The sequence below is a fragment of the Gymnoscopelus braueri genome, assembly GCF_963280865.1.
Source record: "Gymnoscopelus braueri genome assembly, chromosome: 1".
Taxonomy (NCBI): Eukaryota; Metazoa; Chordata; class Actinopteri; order Myctophiformes; family Myctophidae; genus Gymnoscopelus; species Gymnoscopelus braueri.
The window spans coordinates 40,393,762-40,416,367 of NC_137603.1; the positions used below are offsets into that span (position 1 = coordinate 40,393,762).

The following is a 22,606-nucleotide window of genomic DNA, read 5'->3' on the forward strand; positions in this document are numbered from 1 at the left end:
GCTCGTGCTTGCGTGTGCACGCTTCAGCCTCTTCTTGGAGAAGGCCCAGTTGGAGTGCTCTGAGGAAGAGACAGATATTCTGGGCCAGGGTGGGAGTGGAACCATCATCTACAGAGCCCTCTATCGGAAGCAGCCAGTAGCTGTCAAACGCTTCCACTTCAAGAAGTGTCGACAGCAGGTCATCCGCAGTGACACAGGTAACAGAAATGACATGTTTACTCTGGAATCCCAGCCAACCTCAAAGGTCACATAACATGACATCGACTCTTGACCCCCAACTAGACCTGTCACAATTATTACATAATCGTCTCATTGCAATTATTTTAGATAATCACAATTATTTTCTGCATAATCGTCATAATCATTTCCATCGGCCAGCCAGCCGGACGGCGGGCAGACCACGGCCACGTCACTCTGACATAACCATAATCAAACCACGGCCACGTCACTATGACTACGTCGTCACGGTCATGTCACTATGACTCGGCCATAACCATATTCAAACATTTCAGAAATTGTTGAACGTTTTTCATATATTTTTAAACATTTAAAGTTATTAAATATGTATAGTTATTTGTCATATCTGCCCTGTGAAACTTTTGTTTACGAAGCCTAAAATCCAAACGGAAATGTAATTTTTATTCATAATGTTCCAATGTCCAACGACAGAAACACAATTAAATCGTTAATCGCAATTATTTGAGCAACAATTAATTGGCAAGTAAAATGTCATCATCGTAACAGCCCTACCCCCAACCAAACTACTGTAACTCTCAATGTTTTGAATATGTGAAATTCCTGATATTTCATTGTACAACAGATAGCCCTGGGATTTCTCTATTCACTGTCTCCGTTTCAAGCTTTAACCCTTTTCACTCTCCATTTTATCATTCTTAATTCTCAACTCTCTGGTTTACATTCTATCCTATATTAAGTTAACCTTCCACCTTCAAACACAGATGTGTTTAGCTTGATTTTCTTTATTTCAGCATTGCAGAACTCTTTTATCATTGGTCCTTCCTTCTCATATGTCTCTTCTCCATTTCATCAACATCTCTGTCCGCACTAGCCCTGATGTTCTCACCTTGTAGTCTGTTTGGTGCATGTCATTATCTGTGAATAAGTCTTGGGTCACAAGTCCAGAAAAAGCTGCAAGATAAAAGAACGGAACATTTGGCAGCCATGCATGCATTTCCACTATGAATCTTGCCTGAGACTTGGGCTGTTTTCCAGTCATTATTTCAAATGACCTCCCTCAGTACATAAGAGAGACGTAGTGGAATTAACAATTGCCTCTTTTTGTCGCTAAATGCTGAGTCATAACAATAGAAGCCAGTTCGCCAGTTGGTACATACTGTAGTGTATTTAAAAGAGGTTGTGACAAGGGTCTCTGAATGGATGGATGTTAGATGACTCACAAAGTAAATAACGTAAAACTTCATAATAAGGAGACCTTATTATAAACAAAAGGCAGCTGCTTGCCAGCCATGCTCATAAAACTTAGAAAACATAAACCAAATAGCTTTCAGTCCTTTTCAGGATCTACACTAACCACTCTGAAACTTGGCTCTGGCGTCACTGTAACAAAAGGACATGGCCTCCCAGCCAATCAGACTGCCAAATAAGAGACGTCTGAGAAGTAAAAGGTGCAAGTTAACCTACGTTTTTACCTAATTATTTCCTGCACGGGGCATCATCCCATGGCCCTCTCCTTTTATAGCCTACAACAAACTGTACTCCTCTGCCATAGATGTCAAGTACAGAAATAATCTCCAGTGTCCTTGAAAGCCATTTTACTGCAGTTCATGACAAACCAAAAAGAGTCCTTTTGAACTCACCTTTGGAGAAATGGGAAAATTACATTTACCTCCCCTTTTGGTCTCCTGATACATAGATAGATGTTTTTTCAGGCCAATTTTGAAATAAACCAGTGTTACGCATCCTTTAATGGATGGTGTCAGGGCATTCCACATTTTGGTGGCAGAGCAGTAGAATGAGAACTTTCCCATATTTGTTCTAGATTTGGGTGGTACCAGATCATGTTCGCTCCCTCTAGTGTTGTGGCTGTGGGTGTCACTCACTTTGGAGAAGTAGTTTGACAGGTATGAGGGTGTTGATGTTTGCTTAACCCTGTATTCTACCCTGAGCCATCCCAAACTAGCAAAGTGTGTTGGAATTAGGTGTGATCATGGGCTTAAAGGGCAAGACCACTTTGGTAGAGGTTTGGGTTGTGTAGTTACCTTGCCATGATGTAACTCCAAAGGTGGGCAAGAAATCAAAAATAATTGCTCCATTGATTAGAAATTGATAATTCAAAATATGCTCCTCATTGACTTACATTGTACGGTAAAACAGCTCTCAAAGTCACTCTTTTCGCACATAAATGAACGCAAACAAAGTTGATTCAGACAATATAGAACATCACCAAACCCAGTACTGTTTTTTTTTTTTTATAAAAATGTCAATTTCCTGTTGATTTTGCCATTTTTAATAAGTAGAAAACCTGGACTGGATTCGCGGATCCGGATCCAGATCTTCAAATAGTAAAATCAACAGGAAGTTCACATTTTTAATAAAAAAACAAACAGTACTGGGTGTGGTGATGCTCTATATTGCCTGAATCAGCTATGTTTGGGTTCATTTATGTGCTAAAAGAGTGACTTTTAGAGCTGTTTTACCGTACAATGTAAGTCAATGAGGAGCATATTTTTGAATTATCAATTTCTAATCAATGGAGCAATTATTTTTTATTTCTTGCCCACCTTTGGGGTTACATCATGGCAAGGTCACTACACAACCCAAACCTCTACCAAAGTGCTCTTACCCTTTAAGGCCGAGAAGTAGTCATATCAGTCATTTTTGGAGGTGCAAGCATAATCAAAATGGCATTGAATGAGGGCTCCAACTAGAGTCTTGAGAGCACCTTTGTTGACAAAAGAGGAAATCCTGTCCAAAAATCTTTGGACTTTCTTGATCACTTTTAATGCCATTTTTTCACCCATCAGTTTGTTGTCAAGGATACAATAGGTAACCTCTTCTTTGCTTGAGATTCCTATATCGTCTACTCTGACTTTGAAATCACCAGCAGATAACCACATGAACCCTAGCATCACTATTCTGGTCATGTCATAATAGGTGACCATTCTGCAAAAACAGCAGATCTGCAAGCTCCCTAGGCTAATTTCAGATAAAGCATAGACATTTGGGGGACCCTGGTCAAAAGACCAAACCAGGCATTAATTCCTGTCTGAGAGTGGACGCGGCAGTGATGCTGTGGATGCTGAAAGGTAAAATGGCCTGCATAGTGTACCTCAGCCCAGGTCTCTCCATCCATCTTCCACCAGGACAGACTTCTTTGTCTTCCAGTGCTTTAGCTGGGTGAGGGGGATCAACTCTCGAGTTGCTCTGAAATGACTGGCTGCCTGCCTGGTTGGCTGCTTCACATGAGGTGTCTATGTGTTCCAATCTAATAACTCTAATAGGTCCCACGTACTCGGTCCCATGTGCCTGCTGCTTTACTTTACTGCATAGGTGCAGTGGAGATTGAGAAACCCAACACTGTTCATTAAGGTTTATTGCTTAGAGGGAAATCTCTCCACAGCATGGTAAAGCACAGCTTCCACCAAATAACACCGTTAACTTAGACACGGCTTCCATTTTTCTAAGCGGCAGTATTAACAAGGCAGGTTATAAATCTGCGCAGTGGGACAGGAGCCATGGTGGAGTTCTTGGACATTGCTAGAATTGAACGTGTGCTTTCGTTTGGTGTGTGTAATCTCTTGACACTTACTGGTCGCGGACACAAGGCAGCACACTCCCCTCTCTGTCATTATGTGGCCAGAAGGGTGTAAAAGCTCTGCCCTGCCCCTAGAGGCTTTGATGCTTCTTACACAAAACTGGAACAAAGTGATGTAAGCAAACCGATATTGGCTGCAAAATGTGGGTCATGACTGAAAGCACAAGATCGCGGATGCAAGAAGTCAAAATGGGCTTTTTCAGGAGGGTGTCTAGGGATAGGGTGAGATGCTCAGTGACAGTCATCTGTGAAAAGAGTAGAGGCGCCTTTGCTTAGAAGGTGTGGTTCGGGCACCTAGTAAACAATGGCTTCTGGGCATCCCCCAGGGATGTTTTCAAGGCACACCCAGCTAGGAAGAGACCACGGGGACCAGATGGAGGGATTATATCTCCACGCTGGCCTGGGAACGCCTCAGAATGCCTCAGAATCCCTTAGTTAGAGCTGGCTAATGTGGCCAGGGATTGTCTGCTGGAAGTGATACCTCCATGACCCGATTCCGGATAAGCAGACACAGAAGGATGGGTGCAAAGCTAACATTTTGACCTGCGGGTGGCACTAGAGGCTAGGTCATGGGGGTCAAATGGTTAGGGATCAACATCTGGGGAGCATGAAGTGAACAGTAACTTTCATGACAATCTGCACATTAGTCTTGGAGATATGTAATGTAGAACTGGATAGTTTTTTACTAAGGTGGTGCTTGAGGAAAGGCCATGGGGTCTCCAAAATCAGTAGGGGGTCATCCTCCTGGGAACATGAAGGTGCACAGCACAACATGGCAATTTAACTTGTAGATTTTAAGATATCTTGTTTGGGACGGATAGACCAATTGACCAACAATTCAGGCATTAGAGCCCTGCTGTTGGCGGGGCTAAAAACCTCTCACACATGTGAAATTACACATTTCAACAAAAATGGCAGATATTTAAGGAGATTTGGATAAATTAGTGGACTAGAGTCACACTGAAAATGTGGAGAAAGTTATCATTTGGATTGCCTAAACAAATCTCAGCCCTAAGAATCATTGGCCTTATAAAGGATTTTATGCCATCCCAGATGGTAGGTTTGTGGTTTCAGAAAGTGGTCAGGACATGGACTCACTAATCTACACCTATTATCTGGGAATGATGGCCTTAAATATTTGAACAACTAAGGAATGAAGTCAAGCTTCCAAACATAAACTTTTTTGATACTTTTTTTTTAAACAAAACATAAAGAATGGGATAAAGCCATGACACAATTTACAATTTTAATAGACACTCCTATCCAGAGCAACTTACAAGTGTGAGGTCGGAGTGCAGAGAGAACAGCGTAGTGCCCCAAAGAAACTAGGAGACCAGGTTAACAATGAACAATGAACATCTAAATGACATTCTGTACATTTGAAACTACAGGACACCAGGTAATTAGCATCCGTCTAAATAACATGCTATCAGCTATCAAAATCACATTCTTAACATTTGTGGTCGAGAAAAACTAATCTAAGAAACAAAAAACATGAGAACAAGTGACCAAGATATGACTAGATAATAGCCATATCTTTGTCAATTGCTACCGTCAATCGAATGAAAACGTGGCAAGAAGGGGGACATTGAAGTGAAGTGCTGGAGGGAGCTATTTATAAAATTCCAAACAGGGGACAGAGATAGAAATTGTATTAGAGAATTTTACTAAATATTTTGTAAATGAGCCCAAATAACTCACTACAATATGCTCTAGTCTGAAGCATATCTAGTAACCAACTCAAATACATGGATGGAATTCAAGTAGAAGGGGATTAGTCAATTTTAGTGCCTAAAGTGGGACCAGCATATTCAAATTGACGTTGGAAGGGTTGCGGGACACATATTGGGAATCACACCCATATATTTTGGTCATGCCCTAAATTAAGAATGTTATGGAAGGAAGTGTTTGATGCCCTCAAATAAGTTTTTGATTAAAATATTACAGAAGATCTCAGGATAGTGTTATTAGCAGTAGTGATACTGGAAGGCATAGATTGAAGAGCTAAAAAATACCTACTTCATACGGTATACTACGACAGCATAAAATGTATCACCATTAAGTGGTTAAAACCAGATCACCCAACATACAACTAAAGACGGATGGGAAATTTACCAGATGGAACAAATGACATGCTCCCTGAGACTTGAAACGGATATTATTCATTAAAAGGTACAGTCCTGTTATGGCTATATTAATACAATAAGACCACTTACATAAACCACTTTTAAATCACATTCAGTCCCTCCTATATCCTTCCACACACATGCATCCTTTACATACTGTCTGCATATACACATCTTTGACCATAATGTATTAATTCATTTATGTTTCTCCTCGTCCTATGTTTTTTTAAATCTTTGGTTATTTCTATTTTATACTCCAGTTCATATCCTATGCTTTTGAACAGGGGTCACCACCATGCCTGTGTGTGGTGGACATTTTCATCAAAAGCCTCAGACGTACAAATAATATTTCGAGAAACCATAGGCAGGGTATGGGGATGGCTAATATTTGACCAACTATTATAGGCTATTTGTTTTCTATACCACATGGTCAACATTATTATGTAAATAACAGCAATTACATGCACTGACTGTAAACAATAGTGCACAGCTAATAATGCAAACACAGTAAACTAAAAACACTGAATACTAGTTACTAGTCTGTCTCCCTCTCTCTTGCTCTGTCACTGTGTGTGTGTGTGTGTGTGTGTGTGTGTGTGTGTGTGTGTGTGTGTGTGTGTGTGTGTGTGTGTGTGTGTGTGTGTGTGTGTGTGTGTGTGTGTGTGTGTGTGTGTGTGTGTGTGTGTGTGTGTGTGTGTGTGTGTGTGTGTGTGTGTGTGTGTGTGTGTGTGTGTGTGTGTGTGTGTGTGTGTGGGGCTCTGTCTCCATTGCTCTTGTCTGTGGATTGATTTAAAGGGATACTTCACTTTCGGGCCGGGGACACATTTAAAAAAAATATTAAAAATAAATGAAAAAAGTTATGGAAAATTCATGGCCCCCTCACACATTAGTAGGACACTCTAATGCGTGAGGGGGCCATGAATTTTCCATAACTTTTTTCATTTATTTTTAATATTTTTTTTAAATGTGTCCCCGGCCCTAAAGTGAAGTATCCCTTTAAGCACTCGCTCTGAATTTTCGACATTGAGCAGCAATAATGAAATACACATTACTATGTATGTGCACAATAGCCAGCGACAGTACAGGATTGGTGACTAGCAACATGTCATCCCGACATTTACCAAATAAATTCATACACATTCAGGAAACATAAGATTGTGAATATTTAGATTAGACATATTTTTATTCACATATTGATGATCATTTTTTTAAATGTGCCTGTTTTGAATTAGTATTTTGTTTAATTTATGTTATAAGACTTGTAATGAAAATGAAGAAATATAAATCCTTTGAATGCAGCTGAAAAAAACGGAAAAATATGTTTGTGCTGTATAAGTTGCCGAAACTGAAATTAAATTAAATTATGCAAAAATAGATAGATATTTGAAGTTGAAATGAGTATGTACACTTTTGTTCCATTTGAATTCATCTCTGTTGTTGTTGTGTGTCCCCAATCTCTCAAGACACCATGGTGAAGCATCTTCAGTCTGTAGATGCGTGCCGGTGCTTTTCAGAGTTCCGCCAGGAGGCCAGCATGCTGCACTCCCTACAGCACCCTTGCATCGTGCCCCTGGTTGGCATCAGCATTCATCCACTCTGCTTCGCACTGCAGCTGGCCCCACTGGGCAGCCTCAACACAGTGCTAGAGGAGAGGTACAAAGGTAACACGGTTAAAACTTGATGAATATAGAACATTTAATTCAGTGAAATGCAATACAACATGCTTTATATTAAGTTTAAGTGTATGGAGGAATGTAGGCAATAAAAAAAATGTCAAAAACAGAAGAAAATGTATACATATGTAGGAAATAACATGGGGAGAATTAATTATTTTTAACCGACTTGTGACACTTAAAAAAATTGAAATTGGCCCATTCAGGCCATTGTCCTTATAGTTAATGTTTCCACCTGAAATTTGTCATGCTTTCGTTTAGCATTAACATGAGTTCTGCCATTCCCACTTGTAGGTTCTGGATACATGCCTCTGGGTCACATGCTTACCTTCAGGGCAGCCTACCAGATCGCGGCTGGCCTGGCATACCTGCACAGGAAGAGCATCATTTTCTGTGACCTTAAATCTGACAACATCCTGGTGTGGTCCCTAGAGGTGTGTATGTGTGAATTCAAAAGAGTTCAGGACCAGCATGTGCACTGGTTCAGCCTGCTCAGTGATCCGTCTGGGTTCTTTCAGGTGGACGATCCGGTCAATATCAAGATGTCTGACTATGGCATCTCTCGCCAGTCCTTTCATGAGGGGGCACTGGGGGTCGAGGGCACACCTGGCTACCAGGCTCCTGAGATCCGGCCAGGCATTGTCTACGATGAAAAGGTACTTTCTACGGCCTGTCTTGAACTTGCTTAGCACTCATGCACGCTAAGAATGCATGTGCCCCTTCATGTACTAGTTATCTAACATTTATTGCATGTACACATACATATTTTGTTGCTATAATTGTATTATTGATATTTAGTATTATTCAGCCATGATGATTCTGTTGTATGATAGATTCATTGGAAGTAAGTGATCCTCTCCTGTGTTTTTAGCTCCTTCCAAAACGAACTGGGTTATCTCGAAGCTGGAACGTGGTTCCACAATCTATGATTTTTCTTGTTGATTCGTGTTGTCAGAATCACATGCTTAGCACAATACATGTATAGGAATTTGCTTTAGTTGCATCGTTTATAGTGACAATATACAAGGCTTTATCCTTGCAGACAGTGCAGGGATAACAGGACCTCAAACGGAGTGACTATAGTGATGCACTGCAGGGATAACACGACCTCAAACGCAGTGGCTAGAGTGATGCACTGCAGAAGTGACAGTGCAAAGCATACTGTGTGCCGTAGGCTATAGATATCTACCTAGTGCCTGCTCATGTAAAACCTTACGCACAGCATATCAAATGGTGACAGCCTCAGAGGAAAGCCTATTCATGAAAGTAATCTCTAGATGTTGAGACTATTATGCGTCATCTCGGGTGTTTAACATCACTTCTGAATCTTCGACAAGCATGCCTTATCTCGGGAGTCGGGACACGTGTTGAATTTAATCATAGTCGCTCAACTCAAGCGTTCACATTTGTTTCCGAAATGTACTATAATGTATGTGCGCACCATGAGGGGGTGTATATTGTGAAAGGAAGTGATATGGCCTCTTCCATATTCATGCCTTTCAATGTAAGGTGTGGAGAGTGAAAGGACTGACCTGGTCTCACTGTTTATTTAGCTTGTCGTTCCAGAGGATTTATAGTTAGTGGGCTGACTGTTATGACTGGCTACTTCCTCTCTACAGCATGTTGCCCTACTGTCTGATTAGTACCACATGTAGGAGTAACTTTAATGGCACAGGGTGAAGAAAAGGTGTGTGTGTGTGTGTGTGTGTGTGTGTGTGTGTGTGTGTGTGTGTGTGTGTGTGTGTGTGTGTGTGTGTGTGTGTGTGTGTGTGTGTGTGTGTGTGTGTGTGTGTGTGTGTGTGTGTGTGTGTGTGTGTGTGTGTGTGTGTGTGTGTGTGTGTGTGTGTGTGTGTGTGCGCTCTGTTTGCATGCACATAAATGCTCAATATATTTAGTCTAAATCCATGTTCTTGTGTGACTAGTGTTCAAGTAATTGATGTTTAGTGCCCTGCTCCCACTGTCATCTTCCACCCCAGAATAACAGTGTCTCTCTGACGTGGCTTGCTCCTATGAGCTCTCCTCTCCCTTGGGAGGGCAGGTTTACAGGGGGTTACTTTCTTTACTGGCCCCTGCCTCTGCGGGGAAGCATTTCAAAGAGCACAGAGAGAATCTCCATAAGCCCTCACCACCTCTGTGCATATGCCTCAGAGTCTGCTGACCTCAGCCAATCAGGCTCTCCCTGGCATTGATTACACTTTTTGATGAGGTTTGGGTATTATAATGTGATGCAGCAAGGGACTGGTTGAGCAAAGTCAAGAGAGGAGGGATTAGGGGCAGGAAGATGTGATTAAATGAAGAACAGACAAAGTGCACTATGATGTGAGAAGTAAAGCATGGAACATTGGGAGAGGAAGATTTATGTGATGGAGAATTCCTTATATGAATATGTAGTTTTTCAATAACTCCTGTGACGCCGCAGCATGCCACAGACCGTAAGCATATCTGGAATAGTTACTATGTGATGTCATTGTAGATGTGCTGGAACAGCTTTGGCCTGAATGGCCTCACACTACTGTTCTGAAATTATGCAGCGAGGGCTCACAGGACCCTTTTAGTCCGTCCTCTAGCCATGGCTATGCATAGAAAGGAATTCATTTAGGTATTTAGGCACACAGATATAATATGCTGGAAGGACTGGATGAATGGCCTCCATAGATAAGACAGAAGATGAGCATAACGCAGAACTGGCTGTCTCGATCGTGGTTGCTGTAGAGAATCATTAAAGCTGTCTATATCAACCCCTCCCAAGACATCTTTCTCTCTCATTGGCCTCAGACTGAATTAACGGCGCCGGGTTGTACCACGTAGTGGGGGACACAAGGGGGGGGGGGGGGGGGTCGGGGGGTTTACTCTAATTCAAATTAGAATAACTCTACTCTGCATAAGGCATCATGACATTGATTCTCCCCTCTAGCTAAAGTACTGCCTGCTTCAGGCTGGCAGAGTGACTGCAACATTGTAATGATGTAGCCAGGCGGCAAATAAAATACATTAAAAAACTAACTACTACTACTACTGAATACTACTAAATAAATAGGCTACATCCTGGATAAAAATGCAAGAACAACAGTGTTGTTAAGTCTCATCTATTAACACATCGGGTGCCAAACACGGTTCAAACCGTGTTTTCAAAGAGTAGTGCTTTGGTGCTGAACACGGTTCAGACCGTCTTTTTTTTTCTTTCTTTTTTTTCCACAAGGGGGGGGCTAGCGCAGCACTGGAATCACCCATGAACACTCTAAGAAGTAAGGGAGAGATGGATCACTGTGCCTAAAAATCTGGCTCCTATCCGCTTCCGTTCTATCTCCTTGCTAAAAACCTCTGTATCTCCTTCACTTTTTACAGTGGGCAAAACGAGTCATTCTCGATGCGCGATCGCTCCGCAATGGTGACTCGCATGAGACATGTTGTTGTTCCAGGCTTTAGCCAGGACCATCCATTGCTGTGCACGCATGCATTGTTTACGCGCGTGTGCTCGCCGTGGAGCCCACAGCTCTAAACAGCGCAGCGTTGCAGACAGTGAGATTTCTGGCACCGAACGTAATCTGTTATTATAAAATTCTAGCACCCGATGTGTTAATTGCGAAATCTGACAATAAACAACAATCATCAATCAGCATTGTAGACAGGAGCCACGTTATACCCCAAATGCTTCGGGTTCGCCTGTCAGTCCTAAAGCAGAGGCTTTTCAACACATCGTTCAGGTCCAACACATTAGTCAACTGTGGATGTGCGGTGAAAGCAGGGAGTTGAGGGGTTTAACCATCATGATAATTGGTTGTTTATGATTGGAATATGACATTTATTGCATGTGTTCTGTTTTCCTGGCTTTGTGCCAGGATAAGTCATAAGCTGCATACGATCTGCATAAGGGAGAGTCTGATCGGATTTCTTTAAAGCCTTTCCACATGGGAAAGGAGATTTTAGCCTTGACCCCTTTCTTTTTTGGCTCCCCATCCACCAGGTGGACATGTTCTCCTATGGCATGGTGCTGTATGAGCTGCTGTCAGGGCGGAGGCCTGCGTTGGGCCACCACCAGCTCCAGATAGCCAAGAAGCTCTCCAAGGGAATCCGACCTCCGCTGGGCAGCCTTGAGGAAGTCCAGTTCCACTGCTTCCACAGCATGTTGACCGCATGTTGGGACACCAAGCCGGAGAAGGTCAGTGGAACACCAACCTGCCACAGAGGAACTCCACATGGTTCCATCAATGGAGAGTGACAGGCACAGAGGAACAGTAATAGTGCTAAAGTTTGTAGTACTAAAACCCAGAATTGGGTGGGTTCCCTCAACAAATTTCCAAACGCTTTTCCCTACAGGGTTATTGATTGTTGCAATAAGGTCTGTTGGTAAACATACGTTTATCTATGATAAAGTACACCCATTAATGGAGCGCAGATAGCCGAGTGATTAAAGTGTGTACCACACAGCATCTTGACAGCAGCTGTCAAGCATCGTAGCGATGCTTGACAGCGAGTTCCAGGTTTGATTCTGATTCCTGGGCCTTTGCTGCATGTCACTCCCTGACTCTCTCTCCCTGTTTCCTGTCTCTCTACACTGTAAATATCAATAAAGGCAAGAAAACCCCCAAAACGAAAGTACATACATTAATATCTCAACTGAGAATTTCTTGCAGCTTTTAAAAAAAAAGATTTATATATTTTAGGGCTTTTTCAGCACTTTTATTAGACAAGAAGAGTAGTGAGACGAAAGGGGTAGAGCAGGATTCAAACTTAGGTCCTCCTGACTCACACTACTGCTACACCAGGCACCCCATGTCCCTTTTTTTATTGTACTGCTTACTTCTATTGCGTGTGGTTCAAAAATGTTATAAAAAGTATGTTGATTTGTGGAGATTATCTTGTTGAACAAAACATGTTAATATCATAAGCAGTTGTTTTCTACAGAGCTTATTGTCCTAATTTATCCCAACCCCAAAAATTCCATTGGAAATCTGCCGTGGGAACCCATGGCAGAGGCAACTCCCAGGTTAGCCTACAAACAGACCTTATCACTAGAACACTATTCAGAAAAGCTTGCACCGAGGAGGAACATGTTTCTTTATACAGTACAGTACATGTTATATAAAAAAGCCAACTATGTAAATATTTGTAAGTCAAATGATAATGTTGCAGATAATTTTAATTGTGTTGTGTGCGGGTGCATTATTTTCTTGTTCGTCTATCCAGAGGCCATTAGCCATGCATTGTGTGAGGCAAATGCAGGAGCCCAGCTTTCCCTGTCTCAAGTACATGCTGTCCTGTGACACCCACTCCCAGCTGTTCCTTTCACACCTGCAGGGATGCAGTGCGGTCTTCTGGGATGGAGATAAGGATTGCAGGTTTGTGTATTGTCTTTGTTTGTCTGTTGGTCTAGTTGTGTTCATTTTGTAGTAGTCTTCAATGCTTTATTAGTTTTAGTCTAGACTACTTTTCTTTTCTTTTTTAAATCACAATATTTCCGTATTTCTCGAATTCCAAATAAGAACTGGTATGTGTACATTACGAGGTATTCTCCTGCAGGCATGTCACCATCAATATAGTGTAAACATGTGTGTCGTATACGGTATGGGGAATGTTATAGCAATAACACCTAGAATATCACTAACAAGAATGGCCTAGGTTTTCAATCATTTTGATGTCACAGACCCCCAAATTTACTTTCATTACCAATCACTAATTCAAATGATTATCTCCTCGGGTCCCTGATTATGAAAAGATGTTTTGATTTAAGTAAAATCATCTAAATGTTGTAATTGTACATTAGAAATACATTCAGTGGTGGTATTTAAAGAATAGTCACACATCATTTTATTGTCTGGTAATAATCTCAATCTCAAGTGACTTGAATTATATTTCAATTAACCCCACTTTGAAAACCACATGCTCCAGGTTATTATGGGTTTGATTCAAAGGCATGTGCACACCTACTGTAAGAATAAAAACCCAGGACCAGGTAAGAAAGATTGCTGACCAGCTCCCTGGATACCAGGACAGTCAAATCCATTCTTTTGGTGAGGCACAGATCCTCAAGCTTTTTGGAAATAAACAAAACAGTTGAAACGCAGACACTGCTGTATATCATCGCTGTCGGTCAGAAATCTTTTACATTAATGTCAAAAACTGTTACATTTCAGGAAATAAAAAAAGAGCCTGTGTTCTAATGGATTCAGTGTAGTTATTATTTAGTCATAAGCTCTTGTTAATACTTCATTGGTTAAATATTTGTAAAACCCACAGACAGACTTAACCAATTTCAACCTGGTGTCCCAATTTTGATGTCATTATAGGTTCAAAATTATTCAAAATTGTGAAAATCTACAAACTCACCATGTGTCACGTTACGACACGTTTTGAGCTTGTAGATCGGCTATTTTCGCTACTTTTTTGCGACGTAGTATAAAATAGGGCGTTAATTTATGACATTTTTTATAATTTATGAAGATGAAATATGGATACAAGGTTTGTGCCCGACAGCGACAATTATGTTAAATAGACACATTATGTGTAAAACATGTTTGTCTATATAAGCCAAGCAAGCAGCTATGTCTCTTCTGTACTTTTCTTACAGAAACAGCTGTTAAAGGCCTTACATTTAGGATGCGTAATTACCTCTTAATAGGAAAACGGTCCTGCCTTCCCCAGAGCTTTTAACCTTACCCCAACCCCCTTTCTAGCTCATTAACTGAGCGGAGGAAGAAACAGCAGAAATATGCAATCCCTCTGTGGGTCTGTCTGTGTTTTATGGAGACGTGGGAGGCTGTGATTTTCGTTTTGAAATTCATGAAGTTGTGAGGGCGTATGGTATTTAGGCCAGTTATACGGTACCTGTATAGTATATCATAAAAGTTGTGACACACACACACACACAGTCAAACACATGTAGCCGCCATACACCAAATTTAAAATGTAATCATGCGCTCACTTAACTACTGAAACTATACACGCACGCGTGCGCACACACACACACGCACGCACGCACGCACGCACACACACACACATACTGTATATATGCACACTGTGTGGGGCTGTGATGGCTCCCATGTGTCTGATGTAAAGGTTGCAGTGTTTGCTCTCCTCCTGTGATCTCCAGGAGTCCAACTTAATCCCGGTACAATAAAGGCAGCTTTCATGCCTTCATACAGGTGGTGCTAATGACTGCTATTGCCTGCTATAGGCCATCTTCCTGCCATTAATCCTTTCACTGTGTTCAACCCACCTCATCCACTGTGCCTCCCAGTGGCCCTCTGGACATCCTCTGGACATGGGAACTGACCGTGGGAAGAGAACCGAGCACACAACCTCCAACACTTTTACTCTTGTTCTTTGTGGAGATAGCATCCAGTGCCATTCACCATAGTGTCTTTCTTTTAAAGGGGGGGGGTCTGTCACACAATATCAGGACCAAATATCCTGAAATATTGTGATGTATTCTAAAATTGTCCTTAAAGGGATATTTCACTTTCAAATAAAATAAACATTTAAAAAATATATTAAAAATAAATGAAAAAAGTAATGGAAAAATCACGGCCCCCTCACGCATTAGAGTGTCCTACTAATGTGTGAGGGGGCCATGATTTTGCCATAACTTTTTTCATTTATTAAAAATATTTATTTTTAATGTTTATTTTATTTGAAAGTGAAATATCCCTTTAATTCAACTACAGTATGTTCATTCATGTAATGTGTTCCAGCATTTACCTAATTGATTAAGGCTATATGCACATCCACCTTAGTGCTGGTGCAGGATAAAGCCTGATTCACACTTTGTCGTGCGACGCAGCATAAATTAGGCATAATGCTGTGTTTAAACTGGCAGATACAAAGCTACACAGCATATTTGTAGCTTTGTAGCTGAAGTTGAAACCAGCTCAACTTATTTGTAGCTTTGTAGCTGTTTTTTTCTTTTGTAGCAGCTACAAATGTCAGATGTATCTTTGTATCTTCATGTCGCTGGCTTCCAATGCAAAAGAATGGTCGGAATAGCTTGAAACATTAATAGATGTCTTGGAGCAGCATGCTGCTGTGCACATGAACTTTTAATTTGTCCAGTATTTACTGAAATCAGACTTCAGAATAACACGGGTTACAAACTACACTTAACCACTTAAACCCCAGCATCAGTATTCAGGATAAAATGTGTGCATAAAATAGCAGATCTACAAGGTTATAACACGTTTCGAGCTGTAAATCAGCTATTTTCAGCCAAGATATTTAATGTAGAAAATGTACTAGTATAGAGCTGAGCCCTGAGGGACTCCGGTCAACCAAGTATAGACCCACGTGTCTATACTTGTCCCCTCTTTTCCCTCTACACTTAAAGGGGAATACCACTCATTTTCATGTCATGATATACCTTAGAGCTGTTGTGAGGAAATAATTTAAAAAAAGTCCCCCCCCTTCTATGTCGCCTAGAACTGGAGAATCAATTGTTGGGGTCATGTGATTTGTGACATAGGGAAGGTGTACTCTTTGGCCCACCCCCTAGGCTGCCTCATTCACTAGACAGGTGAATTTCACTTCCAGCTGAAAAGGTGCGACTTGAATATAAAGTTAAAACATTATAAACTACTACAAGTCGCACACAACATGGTTCAATGTTGAAAATGAGTGGTATTCCCCTTTAAGTCACTCGGCTAAAAATAGCTGATATGCAAGCGCAAGCTTTTAGATTTTCGCAAAACGTTTACTTACTTTCACTGAATGTTCGCCTATTATGAGTATGACAGAAGTATACAGAATTGGGACGCTAGGGATTTGTGTGGTTAAAAGAGATGATTTGGGGCGAATCATTTAATGCTTTTCCCCCCGTTTTTTTTCCATGTTCTTTTAAATATTATTTTGGAGAAGTTTTCATGTATGGAGATAATGGCATGTTGTGTGTCTGGGCTCTAGGAACTACAGTGTGGTGAATTTGGAGAAAGGCCAGATGGAGGTGAAGAGGATGGCCTGTCCAGGCAGCAGGCTCAGCTGTCAGATGAAGATGGAAAACACTTTGTGGACGGCCACAGAGGTACAGGCGCTTTCACACCGACACCTAACATTACAACAACACTGAATGATCCAACCATAGTAATAAAAGTATAGTACGGACATTCATTCACACTGTAGCAACGCTGTGCTCCCGTGTCAAACACGGAAGAGAAAATGATCAACCCATGACATGACACATTTGCAGGTGGAAATGGTAGTAAAAAGTAACACAAATACACTATCACAAGTAAAAGTCCAAAATACAATTTTACTTGAGTAAAAGTACAAAAGCATTGGCCTCAAAATGTACTTAGAGTACCAAAAGTAAAAGTAGTTATTATGCAGAATGTCCAATTTCACAAACAATATTTTCAAAAAAAGCTGATCTACGAGCTCACAATGCGCCACATGTGTTATGAGCTTGTAGATCAGCTATTTTTGAATAGCCGAAGTATACAATAGGTTATTGGTTAATAATGTTTGGTAATATTAATTTAAATCTACAAAGTAACCTGTTACTAAGGTTTTCAAATAATTGTAGTGAGTAAAAGTACAATATTCTCCTCTGAGATGTACAGTAGTGGAATAGAAGTATAAAGTATTGAAAAATGGACATACTCAAGTAAAGTAAATGTACCTCAAACTCTTAGTTAAGTACAGTACTTGGGTAAATGTACTTTCTACCACGAAGAAAGTACATGATATGAAGATGTGTTGGTAACTTATGATATCCATAGCGAAGAATGTGGCTGTGAACACAGAAGTAGGGCACTTACCTATCTATTTAAGCAATTAAAACCGGGAAAGCATCTGTGTCATATTAGATTTGTGCGTTGGCTATTCAAAAATAGCAGATCTACAAGCCACGAGCTTGTACATCTGCTATTTTTGAACATTTTTGAAAAATCTTGAAAGTGTTTGAAAGAACTACTGATTTAGAAGGCATTTGTAGAATCAGCCTCAGGTTTGAATGGGTTAATCTGTGGTTCCAACTCATATGAACGTCCATTCTGTTTCATGGATTCCCAAATTTAAAGAAGCGTTGTTGTTTAGGCCTGTCACAATTATTACATAATCGCCTGATCGCAATTGATTGATTTTTATTTATATGTTCCAATGTTCTATGCCAAAAACACGATTAAATCGTTAATCACAATTATTTGTATGGCAATTAATCATCAACAAAAATGTCATGATTGTGACAGCCCTATTTGAGAAAAAAACTATACTAGGAAACATTATCTTATGGGCTTCTCTCTCCCGACTCATTCCATTTGTTAGCTAATGTTATGGTAAACTGTTTGATTAAATATGAACGAGCCAACAGCTGACTTGATGTGTCCAAGGATTTTGGCTTGTCTCCTAGCAACATGAGAGCATTTGAATGAAACCGTCTTGAAGACTAAACATAGGGATACTGGGGAGAGTTTATGGTGGTGGTGGTATGCCAATTTCAAAGCATAATGAGGGAATATGACAATTACTTAATGTTTCTATGCTCTGGGATAAATAGTGTAATCTAAATTGTTTAGTCTGAATGTTTGTGGGAAAAACGGGTGATAGTGTCTAGTGTATGAAGGATGTCTTTTTGTATATGTGTGTTAGGAGCAGGAGGTGTTCATCTACAGTTTAAAGGAGATGTGTCCACTGAGTCAACCCCAGAAGCACTTCTCCTCTCCGGCTGTAGTCACTTGTCTGTTCCCTGTGCCAGCACGAGACCAGGTGAGTCATCATCTACGCACGCACATGCGTACATACTGTACACACCATGCACTAATTCAGACAATTCACACACTTAATGTAGCTTCGCTCCACAAATCACCAGCAAAGCTGTGACAAGAAGTAAATTAATTTACTGTGAAGTGAGACATGGCAGTTGATGGTTAGTTTCCTTGCTTATTACTATGGGAAATGGAAGGCTTTGAGAGACATGCTGATTTGAAGCCAATCACTGTATTATAGCCATGTCCGTCCAATCACTGCAACACCACCAGTGCTATAGCTATAAACTATAGCTATAAATAAGCCAGCTCAAATCATCAGTAGATGGGCAATGACTTCCAAACATGCAAATATGCAATAAATAATGTATACTTTTAACCACTTAAGCTCTATTTTATACAGTACTTTGTCGTACAATGGTGTTGTGTGGCGAATATAAGCAATCTACCTGCACAAGCCCAGCAGCTCTGTAGATCTGCATTTTTAGCTATAAATGAAATATTTAGAAAGTTTAAAACTTTCTTCTTTTTTTTTTTTACAATTTTGAACAAACATTTTTGCCTACAATGTCATGCCCAAAATAGGAATGCCAGGTTGAAAGTGGTTAAAAACAGACTTAAACAAAAGTGATTTACAGAGGCATGATCATTTCACCAAATTAATCTCCACTTGGGTTTCATTTGCAAGAAATATTTTTTTGTGTTCTGTGGGAATGTTCAAAGCTTTGAAGTGCATCATGCTCCCTCTAGTCTGCAGGCCATTGTCAAGTGGAAGTAGAATAATTACTCTCAGAGGATTTCAGAAAAAGAATCTCCTGCAGGAAACCAGCTGCAAATGTACACTGAATTTGCAAGTATAATCTTTACAAGGCTAACTTCATGTGACTCTTCCCCAGTCTCAAGTTGGTTGAACAGCCTTTTATATATGTCGTAATTGCTTGCTAGCCTCCATAATGGTGCTAAGGCCAGCACCATTACCTGTGGTATAATGGTGATTTATGCCTGTCCTGACAGTCATGAACCAAACTCGGTCATTGTGGGAAAAGTTGTTTTACGGTCTGACCTCCCTCTCGCTCCCCTTCCATCATCTCTTGTTCCTCTGTTGACTCTGGGCGTCTTTGAAGTGTCCTGTGCTTGGTACACTCCAGGTGTTGGGGAGCACTCGGTGGAGTCTGCTGTCTGAGTCTTAGCCCTCGGTCTGAGCTCCGTCCTTAACATCCACACAGACCTGGAGAGGGAACCAAAACCCAGGTCTTACTGACCCTGCGTCTGTGTTCAGAGTTAATGGAAGAGGCCTACCTGCTTCCCTTTGATCCAAGGGTGCGACCATAGGGCAGAGGCCAACAGCTCTACAGCTAGACCATGCATAGTTCCCTTTAGAACCACAGCTGGTTGTTGCTAGGACAACGGGGGAAGGTTACAAAAAGAACTTAAAGGTGACGTTTGGCCCACAAAGTGTTGGGTAAATTACGGTACACACACTATCAGAGACATGTTTTCACTGTAATGAGAAGTGGTTGTTGTTGAGGGTGATTTATTGTCCTCCCGTCTGGATTGTTTAAAAAACAAAAATGTCCTCTAATGGTTCAACTTTTAACCTGTTAAGTTCATTCGTTCTACTATTTCTTAAAGAATAACACGTCCTCTTGTCATTCCCTACCCTCTATTTCGTCCAACAAAAATACTGCAAAACTACAAATAACGCTGTTCAAATCCTGCACCAATCTGTCTGTCCGTGTCTGGTCCTCAGTGCCTGGCGCGGGTGTTTGCAGGGATGTCGGATGGCCTCGTTGCTGTGTACACCTTGGTGGAAGACATTCCGGTGGAGGGCGAGACCTACCTATGTTCGCACACCCTCAATAAGACGGTGTTTGGCCTGGAGGACACAGACCCCAGGCAGAAACCCTACCCTGTCAAGAGCATGGTCCTGGTTGGTGGTGGTTCCCAGGTGAGCGCAAAAGGGGGTGGTGCAGGCTTGCTGGTATTACTACCAAAAATTACTTGTTTTCTTTCAATTACACACCCCATGAAGCCTTGAATTCATGGATTTATTTATTTTTTGTCGCATTCCTGAGCCAATAATTTCATGACCGGGTCATCGGTCAATAGGAGACTCAGACTCCGCCGGTCATCAAATTATTGGCTTAGGAATGCGACAAAAACTAAAAAATCTCCATAAATTCAAGGCTTCATGGGGTGTGGTAATTGATAGAAAATAAGTAATTTTTTGGGTGAACTACGGTACTCCTTTAAGTCCTACTTTTTACTTTGTTGTACAATGGTGTTTCAAATATAGCAGATTTACAAGCACCTTGTGAGCTTGTAGATCGGCTATTTTCACAATTGTTTGCCTGTAAAGATAATGACATGCTCGAAACAAGTTGGTACGCCAGGTTGAATGTGGTTAATCATCTGCTTTGCCGTGTCGGTGCCAGAAACTACACAACACGCCATGGAACTGCAAAGTACAGTTTTGCCAGGAGTAATGATAACTCTGCCGCTCTCTCTCCCACTCCTAGCTATGGTTCTCCCATGGTCCCGGCCTGCTGGTACTCGACTACCTGAGTCTCCAGGCCGTGCGGAGGCTGGACCCCTACAGCCCTCCGTCCTCCATCACAGCCCTGGCCTCCAGCCTGACTCTGTGGGGAGACGAGGCAGTGTGGACTCTGGATGACCACACCAACACCCTGCTCCTCTACCACACTGCCAGCTACCAGCTCTGTGCCAAGTACAGGTGGGTGGCACATCATTGTGGCTGGTGAATGTAATGGACTGATATGGTGTCTTTCTGAGCGTCTTGTGTTATTAGGGGACGATCTGATTGAGATTTCCGTGTGCGTCTGTGTTGATGCGGTCAGTGAATTAACAAGAAAAGCAACTATTGCTGATCAATTCGGGGCGGCCATAGCTGAGTGGTTAGTGAGCCCGCCTAGGGAGCCAGAGGCCCTGGTTGCCCCAGGTACGATTCCAGGCCACGCCAGCATATGTGTCGATGAAATGAAATTTGTCCCTGAGCAAGACTCTTAACCCCTAATTGCTCACAGGCCCTTATTGGAAACAAGCCCGCAAGGACTTTCATGAATGTCCTGTTAAAAGGAATTATCCTTAATTGATCGCTTATCAGTACAGTGTGTTTTAAAAGGCTGGGGAAATTACAATTAGTGTAAATGTCCTATTATCTCTGACCAGAAACTCTGAACACAGAGAAATTGGATGTTTGTACTCTTGTGTTTTGGTCCAAAATAAACATTGTTCCTGAATGGAATACATGATTTTTGAAAATATCTTTATTGTTGAATTATTCACATTACAAGCCAGAGATATTGATGAGCTCCCTGAAATTATTTATCACAGCTAGAAGGTTGATGAAAGATTGCCAGCACACTGACACTTTAAAATCATAAACAAAATCAACAGCAGCATTCCTCTGCAGAACCTGTACAGATATACTGTACAGCTGAGAAAATGCTCATTCACTGTCAGTGTTGGCACCTGAGGGGCCCAAGAGTGCAAGACATTTGAGCAAGTTGTGGTATTACACACTACAGTGTCTGTGACAGCATGCGTGCGGAACGTGTTCTTGCATCCTGCTTGTTAATAAATATATCACAGTCTGTCATTTTATCAAAAGCTACTCATTGCCCCTATAAACATTTAGTTTTGGTCATAACTTGTCTAGTGATTGCATGATAGATATCAAAAACCATATGCAACATCTTATTTATAAGTATTCAGTATTCATCATGATTGGATGATTACAGTCAAGGGATTTTGATAACGGCAATAATCAGAGTTGACACAACTGTAGACAAAATATTGTATTCACAAATTAAAATATCAAAACGGCTATCCTCAGAGCCATGACTGAGGAAGCTGTAGTTCACAGCGAAACATCAGTCACGCCTGTCCCCTAGCACCTTACCAATAAAAGATAAATGTCCAAGCTGCTCCAGTGTCTCCTTCTCTGGCTATAGTTTTCTATCACTATCCACAAGTTGCCTTACTGGGGAAAAGGGGGTGTGTGAATTATGGGCATCACTTCCTGTTGTCAGTCATTCAATTCATTTGAGGGATCAGATCAGTCAACAATAATGTGGGAACACAACCTGACAGAAATCAGAAACATTTCTTCATCAGTGTACCTACTTACTCTACAAGATCTACTTCCACACAGCTTATTCAAATTAATAATCAATGCTTATTATCAAGCGCTGAAGTCACTTAACAAGCACCATTAATCCCCATGCAGAGATTCATGTGTCACAGCAGCAACAGCAGCCAGTAAGAATGAAACACAGGACAGGAGTTGGGCTACTGCTA

At 41.2% G+C, this 22,606-nt stretch overlaps 1 protein-coding gene across 1 annotated transcript in view; it reads left to right on the forward strand.

Moving 5' to 3' along the window:
- Positions 1-22,606, forward strand: part of lrrk1 (leucine-rich repeat kinase 1) — a 64,560-nt gene that overhangs the window by 38,085 nt on the left and 3,869 nt on the right. Inside the window, exons 26-35 of the mRNA XM_080434398.1 lie at positions 28-197; positions 7,386-7,583; positions 7,890-8,029; positions 8,114-8,251; positions 11,560-11,754; positions 12,783-12,934; positions 16,488-16,605; positions 18,171-18,287; positions 20,037-20,234; positions 20,806-21,020. Of these exons, the coding sequence (XP_080290524.1) occupies positions 28-197; positions 7,386-7,583; positions 7,890-8,029; positions 8,114-8,251; positions 11,560-11,754; positions 12,783-12,934; positions 16,488-16,605; positions 18,171-18,287; positions 20,037-20,234; positions 20,806-21,020 (1,641 nt within the window). The remainder of the gene's footprint in view (positions 1-27; positions 198-7,385; positions 7,584-7,889; positions 8,030-8,113; positions 8,252-11,559; positions 11,755-12,782; positions 12,935-16,487; positions 16,606-18,170; positions 18,288-20,036; positions 20,235-20,805; positions 21,021-22,606) is intronic.